Source organism: Telmatherina bonti (assembly GCF_933228915.1).
Source record: "Telmatherina bonti genome assembly, chromosome: 24".
NCBI classification, from domain to species: Eukaryota; Metazoa; Chordata; class Actinopteri; order Atheriniformes; family Telmatherinidae; genus Telmatherina; species Telmatherina bonti.
Genome location: NC_136633.1, coordinates 4,311,829 through 4,325,562, shown reverse-complemented (window position 1 = coordinate 4,325,562; position 13,734 = coordinate 4,311,829). Strand labels below are relative to the sequence as shown.

The window sequence follows — 13,734 nt, the reverse complement described above, 5'->3', positions numbered from 1 at the left end:
CAGTCCTCCCAGTCCTCCCTGTCCTCCCAGTCCTCCCAGTCCTCCCTGTCCTCCCTGTCCTCCCTGTCCTCCCAGTCCTCCCTGTCCTCCCTGTCCTCCCAGTCCTCCCAGTCCTCCCTGTCCTCCCTGTCCTCCCAGTCCTCCCTGTCCTCCCTGTCCTCCCAGTCCTCCCTGTCCTCCCTGTCCTCCCAGTCCTCCCTGTCCTCCCAGTCCTCCCTGTCCTCCCAGTCCTCCCAGTCCTCCCTGTCCTCCCACTCCTCCCTGTCCTCCCAGTCCTCCCACTCCTCCCTGTCCTCCCTGTCCTCCCAGTCCTCCCTGTCCTCCCGGACTCAAACCAGTTATTACAGATTACCTGTTGACAGATCAGGTATGTCTCCTGCTACTCGCCTAGATGTCCTGCACCAGGTGTGCCTGTGGTGTCTCCTCCTGGACGACCTGGACCAGGTGTGCCTGTGGTGTCTCCTCCCGGACGACCTGGACCAGGTGTGCCTGTGGTGTCTCCTCCCGGACGACCTGGACCAGGTGTGCCTGTGGTGTCTCCTCCCGGACGACCTGGACCAGGTGTGCCTGTGGTGTCTCCTCCCGGACGACCTGGACCAGGTGTGCCTGTGGTGTCTCCTCCCGGACGACCTGGACCAGGTGTGCCTGTGGTGTCTCCTCCCGGACGACCTGGACCAGGTGTGCCTGTGGTGTCTCCTCCTGGACGACCTGGACCAGGTGTGCCTGTGGTGTCTCCTCCCGGACGACCTGGACCAGGTGTGCCTGTGGTGTCTCCTCCCGGACGACCTGGACCAGGTGTGCCTGTGGTGTCTCCTCCCGGACGACCTGGACCAGGTGTGCCTGTGGTGTCTCCTCCCGGACGACCTGGACCAGGTGTGCCTGTGGTGTCTCCTCCCGGACGACCTGGACCCGGTGTGCCTGTGGTGTCTCCTCCCGGACGACCTGGACCCGGTGTGCCTGTGGTGTCTCCTCCTGGACGACCTGGACCAGGTGTGCCTGTGGTGTCTCCTCCTGGACGACCTGGACCAGGTGTGCCTGTGGTGTCTCCTCCTGGACGACCTGGACCAGGTGTGCCTGTGGTGTCTCCTCCTGGACGACCTGGACCAGGTGTGCCTGTGGTGTCTCCTCCTGGACGACCTGGACCAGGTGTGCCTGTGGTGTCTCCTCCTGGACGACCTGGACCAGGTGTGCCTGTGGTGTCTCCTCCTGGACGACCTGGACCAGGTGTGCCTGTGTTGTCTCCTCCTGGACGACCTGGACCAGGTGTGCCTGTGGTGTCTCCTCCTGGACGACCTGGACCAGGTGTGCCTGTGGTGTCTCCTCCTGGACGACCTGGACCAGGTGTGCCTGTGGTGTCTCCTCCTGGACGACCTGGACCCGGTGTGCCTGTGGTGTCTCCTCCTGGACGACCTGGACCAGGTGTGCCTGTGGTGTCTCCTCCTGGACGACCTGGACCAGGTGTGCCTGTGGTGTCTCCTCCTGGACGACCTGGACCAGGTGTGCCTGTGGTGTCTCCTCCTGGACGACCTGGACCCGGTGTGCCTGTGGTGTCTCCTCCTGGACGACCTGGACCAGGTGTGCCTGTGGTGTCTCCTCCTGGACGACCTGGACCCGGTGTGCCTGTGGTGTCTCCTCCTGGACGACCTGGACCAGGTGTGCCTGTGGTGTCTCCTCCTGGACGACCTGGACCCGGTGTGCCTGTGGTGTCTCCTCCTGGACGACCTGGACAAACAGGTTGTGGCTGAAGCTGCTTTTCTTCTGAGAAATGAACGTCTGCCTCTGTTGCCTGGTCAAAGGCGTCCTCTGTGTTTTTGTCTCTGCTCGGTGGGGCGGGACAAACGTCCTGGAGGTGGGTTTTGGCAGGGACCGGGTCTGTGTCTTCATCCGTGAGGAAGGTTTCATGGTTCAGTGGTTCAGCAGATCCAGGATCTGGTGCAGGTCTTTGTGAAACACACTGGTGGTTTTATCTTCATCTCCTGTCTCTTGTCCTTCTGCCTGAGACCTGTCCTGTCTCTTTCTTCTCTGTCTACATCTTTGTCTTTGTCCTCTTCTTTTAACCCTCCTTCTTCCTTTGTTTTCATCTTCTTCAACTTGTCTTTGTCCACCTCGTCCAGTTCTGTCCTCCAGGAAGCGTTAAAGTGGATCCAAACAGGCCAGCAGCCTAAATGAGGCGGGACATGTGACGTTCCCGTTTATGTCCAGCATGTCTGCATCTGTCCTCCAGCTGTCAGCCCTGAAGCAAACCTGACATTCAGCTCAGTGAAATCCATAACCCTTCAAACCAGAATGCAGTTCCTCATCATGTCCACTAGATGGCAGTACAGTCTGATACATCGTTGTATTTAAAGGGTTCCTATGATGGTATTTTGAGTTTTCTGAGCTTTCTACAGTGTTACAGTGTTGAATCCTCATCAGACATGTGAACGGCACTGTTTTTTATCACCTAAATACATGTTTGAGTTTGAGTTCAAACACGCTCTCAGTTCAGTTTCCATGGTGACGAAAAATGTGTCGTTTTAGAGTTTTTTCTACTTGGAAATCCTTGTCTCCTGACAGCCTACGGAGAGGGTCGGTCTGAAGTAAACAAAGCGATTTGTGGCAATAACTCGATCAATCCCAGCCCGTCTGGGCTCAGAAATAAAAATAAATTTGTCTGAAATGCACAGAATAGTTCCACTTTAACGTGACGGACAGTCCTCAGGCGTCAAACTCAAACTCCAGTTCTCGAGGGCCAGTACACTGCAGGTTTTTGTTGTCTCCATGCTCCAACACACCTGACCGAAATGAATGAACAGATTGACAAGAAGCTGCTGGATCCATTTGATTTGAATCTGGTGCAAGACAACAACAAAAACCTCCGGATTCTGGCCCTTAAGGATTCCAGGTTTAGTCCAACAGCCGGGTCCCTCCTGTGATCGGAACTGCACAAATGCTTCTATTTTTCACTATGAATTCTACTTATTAATCAGGTCAATTATTATTCAGATTATTAGTTACAATGTGGAAACCAGACACTTTTTATGAGTTTCCTGTCATGAGCAAGTTGACCTCTTCAGGTGATGGCTGGATTACATCAACGGTGTAAGCAGGTGTGTCCAGGTGAAAGCTTTTTAGGATTTATCACCTTGGTTTTAGATATTTCTCTCCGTAGACAGTCCATTTTCCCCCCGGAAGCTTTATTATATTCAACATTTCACTTGAATCTGAACAGTCTCGATTTACATGGTTTTTATTTATTTATTTATTTTTATTCGCATTAAGCTAATTTTTGCAGGGTTCCTCACTACCACCAGAGCTACCTTTCTTTTCTTACTTTCACTTTCCTCTTCCTCATCTTTTTTATGAATGTGAATCAGTTTTTGAAGAATGTGTTGAACACAGTTTGGAGATATTTTTAGATCCTTTTGCCATTTAAGCTACAATATTCATTCATTCAGTCGTTCCTTTTCTTTGTCCATTTCAGGGTCGAGGGGAAGGTGGAGCTCATCCCAGCAATCATTGGGTGAGAGGCAGGGTACACCCTGGACAGGTCGCCAGTCCATCGCTGGGCAGCAACAGTACTACACTCTACTAAAGTACCTGTGCTTCTCTAGCACTCATAACAGTGTGTACTCATTGGTACTGTTGCAGTTTGTAGCCTCTAAGGACCTGTATTTCTAAACTAAAAAAGGTTTTCCTGTATGAGCCTCTTGTATGAGATGAGGCACCACATTCCGGTTTTCCTCTCAGCTTGTTTGGTGTTTGCAGCCCGCTCCTTTAGGCAAGGCAGCTTGGGACCCAACTAGATTAGATAACCAGACCACAAGTCACCATTTATCAGAAGGTTTATTACAACAACATTATGTAAGAATACAAACTGAAGGAAAAGTTCATTCAATTTCTGTGTTTTAGGACCAATTTTACATCCAACAATTGTGCAAACAAAACCATGAAGGAGGGGAAAACCCTCCTGGACTCAATCTTCTGAGCTTTTCATGCATGTTGAGGAGTTAAAAGTGCTTATTTTCCCTTTACATGTGAATCCTACAATGTTTTAATAAACTATGACAAAAACTATTACAAATCATCTTGGATAATATGTAGAGTTTTAGCCGGGTAGGAATAGAAAGGTCTCCGTTCCATGATATATTGCGTTTTTGCCAAGTAGTAAAATAAATGTCTCCGACTGATGATAATAGGATGATAATATATTTTCGACCGGTAAGAAAAGTCTCAATTCAGTGATAATTTGTTCCATTTTATCCCGGCAGGAACAGTAACGTCTCTTTTCAATGATAATTTATCCCGGCAAGAACGGTAACGTGTCTTTTCAACGATAATTTGTCGTGTTTTATCCCGGTAGGAACGGTAACGTGTCTTTTCAACGATAATTTGTCGTGTTTTATCCCGGCAGGAACGGTAACGTGTCTTTTCAACGATAATTTGTCGTGTTTTATCCCGGCAGGAACGGTAACGTGTCTTTTCAACGATAATTTGTCGTGTTTTATCCCGGCAGGAACGGTAACGTGTCTTTTCAACGATAATTTGTCGTGTTTTATCCCGGTAGGAACGGTAACGTGTCTTTTCAACGATAATTTGTCGTGTTTTATCCCGGCAGGAACGGTAACGTGTCTTTTCAACGATAACTTGTCGTGTTTTATCCCGGTAGGAACGGTAACGTGTCTTTTCAACGATAATTTGTCGTGTTTTATCCCGGTAGGAACGGTAACGTGTCTTTTCAACGATAATTTGTCGTGTTTTATCCCGGCAGGAACGGTAACGTGTCTTTTCAACGATAATTTGTCGTGTTTTATCCCGGCAGGAACGGTAACGTCTCTTTTCAACGATAATTTGTCGTGTTTTATCCCGGTAGGAACGGTAACATGTCTTTTCAACGATAATTTGTCGTGTTTTATCCCGGCAGGAACGGTAACGTGTCTTTTCAACGATAATTTGTCGTGTTTTATCCCGGCAGGAACGGTAACGTCTCTTTTCAACGATAATTTGTCGTGTTTTATCCCGGTAGGAACGGTAACATGTCTTTTCAACGATAATTTGTCGTGTTTTATCCCGGCAGGAACGGTAACATCTCTTTTTTAACAATAATTTGTCGTGTTTTATCCCGGTAGGAACGGTAACATGTCTTTTCAACGATAATTTGTCGTGTTTTATCCCGGCAGGAACGGTAACATCTCTTTTTTAACAATAATTTGTCGTGTTTTATCCCGGTAGGAACAGAAACATCGCTGTTTGATCTAGGACTCATTTCTGCTTTGAGCCTTGGTCTCCTGCTGCGCCCTCCACGCTACAAGCACCTCGTCGTCTTCGGCCTCAGCGGCAGCTCGAGCTCTGATCCTCTGCCTGGTCTGGGCAATAAAAGCTGAAATATCGTCCTCTTCCTCATCGGCAGCCTCCTCTCTCCTGCTCCTCCTCCCTCCTGTGTCTCTGCTTTCATATCGTGAATGATGAGTGAACTTCCTCTTGGTGGAGAAGTCGCTGTAGCCCTCCGTCCCTTCCTCGCTCCCCTCATAAGCCCCGTAGGATCTTCCTGCTCGACTGTGGCACTGTGCGAACCCGTTGTTTGAGTAATCACTGTTTTCACTGGACAGATCCTCTCGTAGCCTCGACTGGTATCTGGAGGTGATGCCGTACTGTTCCTCATCATCATCGGTGTAGGAAGCTCTGCGGCTAGAGAAATCAAACTCAGAGGCTGAAGCATCAAGATCATCGTACGGGTCCTCAGAAGGGTCGGCCTCCAGAGTCGAGGATGGCTTTCTAGGAGGAGGCCTCACACTTTCCAGCCAATCATCAACACTGGTTTCCTTTTCCTTCTCCAGCGCCGGATTCAGATTCAGGCACCCCGAGAGGCCGAAGGTCCGCTTTGGTTTCTGCTTTTTCTTTGTCTCTTCAAGAAACTCCTCCTCTTTCTTCTTCCTCTCCTCTTCCTCATCTTCATCCTCCTTCGGTTTCTTTTTCTTGTAAAGGGTACTGCGCTTGTTGTCCTCTAGGATCTTCTTCTTCTCGTAAGTTGCCATCTTGTCCCGCATGTCAGACTTGATCTCCTTGTCGATGGCGTCAAGTTTGTCCAAATTCACCTGGTCCTGGAAAAGGCTGAACAGAGGGACGCTGGTGGTGGTAATCTTGTTTTTCTTTGAGCCCAGAGTGAAACTGGAGCCCAGGGCCGATCCTCGCCCACTCAGTCCTGAGATGTTGCTAGACCCACTGCCTGAGAAGACAGACGCTGCCCGGCCACGACCCTTGGACAGATTGCTGCTGTAGGACGCCCCACTGAGTAAGGAGGCCTTGTCATCGTCCACGCCGCGGCCTGACAGCATGCTCGGAGCACCGCTGAAACTAAACTCAGAGCCAGCATGCGATGGAGGAGGTAGGCTCAGCTCGCTCTGCTTCTGTTTGATTGTCTCAGAGACCACGTTGGCGATCCAGTTCTGGATACTGGCCAGATTGACCATCGGTTCGCCTCCAGGTCCCGGAACAGGCTGAACTGGGAGGATGGGAGGAACCGGATTCAGTGGGGCTGCCGACTGTGTGGATCTGGAGCTACGAGCTTGTGACACTGAGGATATTACAGAAGATCTTCCACTGATGGTGGACATGCCGTCATCATTGGCAACGCTTGGCTGGCCTGTGACGCCGGCTCCGGCCCAGAAGGCGGACAGAGGTATAGTAGCCCCGCTGACGCTGCTTTCCGTCTCCCAGCCACACATGGACTGACTCTCCTCCAAAGTTTTCTTTGACCTCTCGAGAATCTCCTCCCGTCTCTGCCTCCTCTTGATGGTAGCGGAGTCTTCACCCCGGCTCAGCTCCAGAATCTCATCCGTGTTCTCCTCACCGAGACGTTTCTGCTGCCGGAGCTTCCACGCCTGGTACGCTGTCAGGTTGACGTCTTGGAAGGACGTCTTGGCTTCCCCCTCACCGTCGCCTTTCTCTCCGTCGCCGACAGAGCTTTTCTCTCCATCCTCCCGATCCTTCTTATTCCAACCAAACTGGATCCTCTTGACGCGCCAGCGCTCCAGAGGCGTCATCTTCTCCTTATTCTTCTGACAGAAATTGTACATGGAGCTGGTGTCAGAGAGGATGCTGTTGACTTCATCATTGATCTTCTTACTTCCGTCCTCTTCGGTAGCGGTGCTCTCGCTTCCTTCGTCATCCTCTTTCTTGTGGTAGCGAGCGGCAGCTTGTTCCTCGATCTCTTTCAGGCGCTGCTTCCAAAGATCTGAATAGCTGGTGCAGCTGGAGGTAGACATGGCGTCGGAGGGAGGACGCCGGCCACGACGCTTTATTCGCTCTTTCACAGCTTGTATGTCCTCGCTGGTGACGCTTTGCACGTCTGCGTCTTCGATCTCTTTTGTCTTCCTTGGACGCCTCACCGTCAGAGACTCCTCGTCCTCCTCGCCCTTAAGTTGCTCCTCCCACCACTCGTCACTCTGGTACTTTTCATTCCTGCGCTGCCATTCGCGGATCATACTATCGAGACCGTCGTCATCCTCTCCATCTTCTTCGCCATTCTGCTCGGGGAGAACCAGTTCGTCTTTATCGCCCGCTGGAGCCTGGCTACCGGGCCCATTCTGGACTCTGATTGGCTCGTTTCTGAGTGCGGCAGCTGCAGAGGAGGCAATGCTGCTCATCACACTCCCTCCGTCCTCCTCCTCCTCCATCATGATGGAGTGAGCTTTCACCTCCAACATGCTCTGCTCTTCCTCTTTATCAGTATCGTCATCATCGTCGTCTTCACCGAAGATGTGAGCGCGGGCGCGAGCGTCAATCACAGAGCACTGGCTGAGAGTTTCATCGTCATCGTCGCGCTCTTCCATCAGGTTCTCGTTGAGCTCGCGTAGCTGCTTGAGGAAGCCTTCGTTGGGGTTGATGGGGCGTTTTTTCCTGATGGAAGTGAGGGCCTCCATGATGCTCATGTTCTGGAAGATCATCAGGTAGGACGCCACCAGAACAGCCGAGCGACTGATGCCCATCATGGAGACAACAAGAACCTTCCCTGAAAGCAAAAGAAACGGTAACTAGCAGCTGATCACAGCTGGGTTTTTCAGCACGGTGACAAACTTGTGTACGAGCAGAAGGAAGAGAAGAAGCATTAAAACCTCAGAGCCTGCAGCTACTGCATGAGACATTCAGTGTTTGCTGTCCTACGCTGTGACTATCATCCTCTTCCAGGAAAACACATGCACTCTGAAAACATTCCTAGAAAAACGGCATTTGGAATATCAGAGATCGGCTGTTTGGGATGTTTAAATGCATAACTGATGGATGCTACAGGGAGACCTGCTGACTACACTGTGGTTTAATTCACTGTGATGTAACAAGTATGTCGTGTGTTTGTCCCTCCTTAGTGACTCATCCCACATCAAGAAGACAGAAAAACTTGCTTGATTGTTCTTTACATGAGCTAAAGCAGAGGATGGACAGAGCCAACCAGGGCTCACCTTTGTGGGTGAGCAGAGCCTCATCCAAGTATTCAGCAGTAGGTCGGAAGTGCAGGGAGATATCAGCATCTGGAAAGTCGTCCACCTCGATGCCCATGTACTGGATGTTCATGCCGGCGTAGAAGGACTCGTTGGTGTAGACTCCCGTACCGTGAGCGGTGTTCAGGATGTGTGTGATGCCCATTCTCTTCAGACGGGCCTTGTTGACTGCAACAGACCTGAAAGTGAAGACACCAAACCAGTCTTACACAGGAGAGAAGTTTTAATCTTGTTTCCAGTTTGGTGGCAAACCTCTTCTTGACTTGAGCCTCCTGTACAGGCGGCATGAGGACATCTGTGCAGTTCAGAAGGTGTTTAAACACAAAGCAAGCAGCAATCCTAACATGTACCACAACGCCAGGGAGCACTCTGGCCTTCCCCAGGGCTCCCTATCAGGCCCCCCGTTGTTCCGCTTGTGGTGGTCTCCAAGGCTCCATTTGGGGCCACTATTGTTCAGCTATCCATCCATCCAGCCATCCATCCATCCATCCATCCATCCATCTTCTGCCTCTTATCCGGGGTCGGGTCGCGGGAGGCAGCAGCCTAAGCAGGGAAGCCCAGACTTCCCTCTCCCCAGCCACATTTGCCAACTCTGCGGGGGGGATCCCGAGGCGTTCCCAGGCCAGCCGAGAGATGTAATCCCTCCAGCGTGTCCTGGGTCTTCCCCGGGGTCTCCTCCCAGAGGGACGTGCCTGGAACACCTCACCAGGGAGGCGTCCAGGAGGCATCCTGACCAGATGCCCGAGCCACCTCAACTGGTTCCTCTCCATGCGGAGGAGCAGCGGCTCTACTCTGATCTCCTCCAGGATGACCGAGCTCCTCACCCTATCTCTAAGGGAGAGCCCGGCCACCCTGCGGAGGAAACCCATTTCAGCCGCCTGTATACGAGATCTCCTTCTTTCGGTCACGACCCACAGCTCATGACCATAGGTGAGGGTAGGAATGTAAATTCTGTCCATGTAAGTTTTAAACAGAATCAGCGATAAAGGGCAGCATGATCTCCAAACTGGCCCTTCAGGGTCCTGCAGGTTCTGCACGTGTCCCTGCATCAACACAACAGACTTGTGCAGAACTTGACAACAAGCTGTGGAGATCTGTTGCAGCAGGGAAACATCCAGTACCTGCAGGACACCGGCCCTCACGGAGCGGATCTGATGCACATGCTCCCCTCAGCTTGGACAGAACAAACCACATCATGATGCTGACAACACTCAACTCCACGTCACCGTCTCTCCAGGAGCTTCTGGTCCCAGACAGAGCTGCAGGTACTGGCGTCAAACCAGTACCTGGATGTTCCAGGAGATAAAAACTCAGATGATTTTATTTGGAATGCTTGTAGAAGTTAGAGTCTGTTTCTTTACCAACCACTGATTATTATTAAATCAGTTGAATCATAGCTTACACGATGCTCTGACGTCTAAATAACGTGGAAAAAGATCAGATATCTTCTCGGTAACTGTGGACAACTTACTTTTCCTTTCAGATAAAATAAACCAGCCTGACTGTACGCAGACCTAATTCCTGTGTGTGTGTTCTATGTCTGCTTCTGTTGGTCATACACAGCACACTGCCTTGTCTTTGTCTGAAACGTAAAACACTTGTCTGCCGTCGCATACGGCTTTATCAGCTCCTGAAGCAGCCGTACTTCTCTAGCTGAGGAGCTGTTAGTGTTGGATGTCATGGCTGCTAAATCACTGCAAGTCAAGTAAAACCGTTCTGCAGGATCTGAAGTCCTGATCTGAGCAAATCGGAGCTCAGTGCTCACAGAAGGAAGATGATGCATGAACACATCCCAGTTATCAGACCCTTTCCTCACATGTTTAGTGTTCAGTGTCTGCTTCCCAAATGTTGTCATCCTTCTGGAGAGTCTGGAAAGCTTTAAAATAAATGGAGGATCTGAGACCTTTCTGATTTACGGGGACATCTCAGCAGTGGCGGCTGGTGATGGAAAGTTTTGGGGACTTATTTATCTTAGTTTTGTTTTTGTATGAAGCTGGGGTCAAACATCAACGTCACCGATTGGTCGGCTCCAATCTCCTCTTTTCTTCAAGACATCGTTGTTTTAAAGGCTTTTCTTTTAAAGAAATGACTAAATTTTCTTTTATTTTCTCCCAAGTTGCCATCTTCTGTACGGGTTTGTCCACTGGCATCGATCTGTTCCTCTTCCTCTGCTCTGCGACGTTACATTTGGACATCAGGGGTGTGATTTAGGATGACAGCTGTAATATCAGCATGACTGGACAATAGCGAAGCTAAGTTAATGCTGATTGGCCAGAGAGCTGCGTCCCTGGGAGGACAGATTACATACCACACCCAACATTTCTCAAATTATATGTCAGCAATTAGAATTTCATAAGAATTTTGCACCATCTAAATAATTTATGTGTATTGGTGGAAGTAGATGCGTCCTGGAGGAACAAGTCGCCGCTGCATCTAAAACTGAATCGATTTGACCGTCAAGAGGATTACTGAGGAAAATTTATTTAACAAAACAAGGAAATAGTGAAGTAAATGTGATTTTGATATTTAGTACAGAAGTAAAACTGCCAAAGATATTGTTCATATTAAGATCTCTTAACCTTTCCAAGTGCATTGCGTCTAAATTTATGATTGAATTTAGAGTTTAACAGCGTGACTAAGTGTGTTTACATGAATGCTAGCAGCCTGTTGATGAATATGATTCATGTTTACGTTGCATGTGGACGCTGTTTATTATTTCTGGCTGGAAATAAGCTGCCAACAGAAAACTGATTTATCAAAAGCTGCATTTTCATGATAGTTTTTTGCTAAATAAAAGCAGTATTTGAAAAAGTACTTTTGGCTGAACAGTGTTTAGTACATAAACGTCAGTGGACGAGGCTTACTTTGCCAGATTTTCCCCGGTTTTTCAAAACTTTTCTCCCTCATTTCTCTTCATAAGAACTCTGCATGTCGCTGTTGTTTGCTGGGAAGGACGGAGGCTGCAGTTTTCTCTAATTATTTATAAAAAGATTTCCGTCTCCTGCTTTATCCGTACACACACACCATCTTTATGTCAGGGATCTGGGGTTTGTCAGGTTCCACTAGGGGGTGCCGCTGGATCTCCTCTTGGAGAATTGTGCTGTCCTGCCCATATCAGGCTCTGGCTGCCAGTCCTTCATCGCCTGAGCGATGGGTCCTGCAGTAAACCCAAGCCCTCCGGTGGTTTCTTCTAGATAACCTTCAGATCCTCTGTGCATATTTTCAGATTCTGTTTTTCTGGGAGCTTCCCTTCTGAATTCTCTGCTCTCCACGTGTTTGTCCAGTGGTCGTCGTCTCCATAAGTCATCTCCACCGTATCATCCACCTGGAGAACCAATGACACTGTCCGCCCTCCAACGGAACCATCACTGGTCCAAACCATCTATTCCTCCTGACATCACCCAGATCCTCTTCATCTACCAACAAGTAGGAATTTCAGCACTTTTATTTCTCCTCCATCATACCTCCCATCATATTTCTGTCGTTACAGTGAATCTGTGGTTACAAGCCTCTGGATTTCCTGGACACCCCTCATTCCCCAATAAAACCTTTTCTAGCCTTCCAGGATTTGCTTCTATTGCATGTGGGTCAAACACCCCAACATCTTGACATTTTACTTAAAATGAGCTGGTCACATGACCCCCTACGTCACATCTAGGGATGTGGAAATGAAAAAGTGTTTCCGTCACACTTTTGCAATATACTTTAACAGATGTTAATGTTCCCATTTTAGTCGCAACATCTAGGTTTGGTGTGGTTGTGTGACGGAAACACAGCTAGGGGTCTTTCTCTGCTGGATCAGCAGGACCAGAGTCATCCGGAAGGTTCATATTCCAGCAGACCTCCTCCCATATCTGACATGACGGTGCTGTTTATGGCAGGAGTCCTTATTTCACTACAACACCTGTCCATCGGCTGTCCAGGATTTCACACCAGTCTCCACGTTTCCACTGTCTGTGGAAACAAGCGTCTGGAAAGGTGAAGCATTGCTAAATGTGGCGACAAAGTGGCTGCATTGGAGGGTCTGTGTCCGGTTCGTTCTGGATTCTCCCTCCGAAGCAGCAGAAATGCTGAACAACAAATATCAGAGCTTAATGTGGAAAATGAACAACTATCAGGTTTTTAAAACTCATTTACGTATCAAATTGTCTGTTCTGTCCAGTCCTACGTATCTTCCATACAGAAGCTGTTGGCACCAACAGCTTGAGTTATTTCCTCATTCCTGCAGGTGCTCCTGACAGTTGCCTGCTTTGTTTTCAGCTTCTTTCTGTCTGTAGCAGCTGGTTTTCTGGTTGTTTTGTCCTCTCTGTCTCTATTTGCTCCTCCCGCCAGCTCCAGCATCCCTCATCAGAATAATGACCATTGTGTCGTAGAATGGCTTTAGGTGTTCACTCACTTCTCCGCTATGAAGACGTTGGGCCACACCTCATCCACAGGGTTAACCGGTGCCTCCAGGCGGTCCTGCACCATGGCCCTCTGGATGTCCAGCACACAGGGGGTGTTGTAGGGGCTGCGGTCGTCGATCATGTCCCGCACGCGGTTGTAGAGGTCCTCCACCATCAGCTGCTCTGCAGTTTCCAGCATGGACTCCGGGACCGACTCGGTGCGAACGCCACGAGGTGGAAGCTCTGAGGAGGAGGAACGCAGGATGTAACAGTCATGTGATGAGAACAACGGTTCTATGATAGACTAACCAGAATCAGGCGGTACATTGCTGCTCAGTAACAATCTGATCACTTTTCTGTCACACGGAGCCACATCTGGAAGGAGAAGCTCGTCCAGGTTATCACGGACCGGCTCCTACGCTCAGGTCACGGGGTCAAAGTGTGGAGACGACGTGACGTCTGCTACGCTGCAACGATAGGCCAACACCTGCAGGGGGAGGCCGTAGCATGGTGCGGGACGGAAGAACCAGGCTGGGTGGTGAGATGGACGGGGTCTTCACAGCCTGGGACTGAAGCTGGGACAGACTGGTTCCACTGGAGCAGGTTCATCAGAGACCACGTCCATAGTCCAGCTCCAGAGACCGGCGTCCATAGTCCACCTCCAGAGACCGGCGTCCATAGTCCAGCTCCAGAGACCGGCGTTCATAGTCCACCTCCAGAGACCGGCGTTCATAGTCTAGCTCCAGAGACCGGCGTCCATAGTCCACCTCCAGAGACCGGCGTTCATAGTCTAGCTCCAGAGACCGGCGTCCATAGTCCAGCTCCAGAGACCGGCGTTCATAGTCCAGCTCCAGAGACCGGCGTCCATAGTCCAC

General features: G+C 50.0%; 1 protein-coding gene across 1 annotated transcript in view; it reads right to left on the bottom strand.

The window, feature by feature from the left end:
• Nucleotides 1-3,806: 3,806 nt before the first annotated feature.
• dusp27 (dual specificity phosphatase 27) overlaps nucleotides 3,807-13,734 on the bottom strand; it is a 31,661-nt gene continuing 21,733 nt past the window's right edge. The window contains exons 4-6 of the mRNA XM_079264018.1: nucleotides 12,871-13,102; nucleotides 8,436-8,653; nucleotides 3,807-7,990 (exon numbers count right to left, since the gene is read on the bottom strand). Of these exons, the coding sequence (XP_079120144.1) occupies nucleotides 5,235-7,990; nucleotides 8,436-8,653; nucleotides 12,871-13,102 (3,206 nt within the window). The 3' untranslated portion in view covers nucleotides 3,807-5,234. The remainder of the gene's footprint in view (nucleotides 7,991-8,435; nucleotides 8,654-12,870; nucleotides 13,103-13,734) is intronic.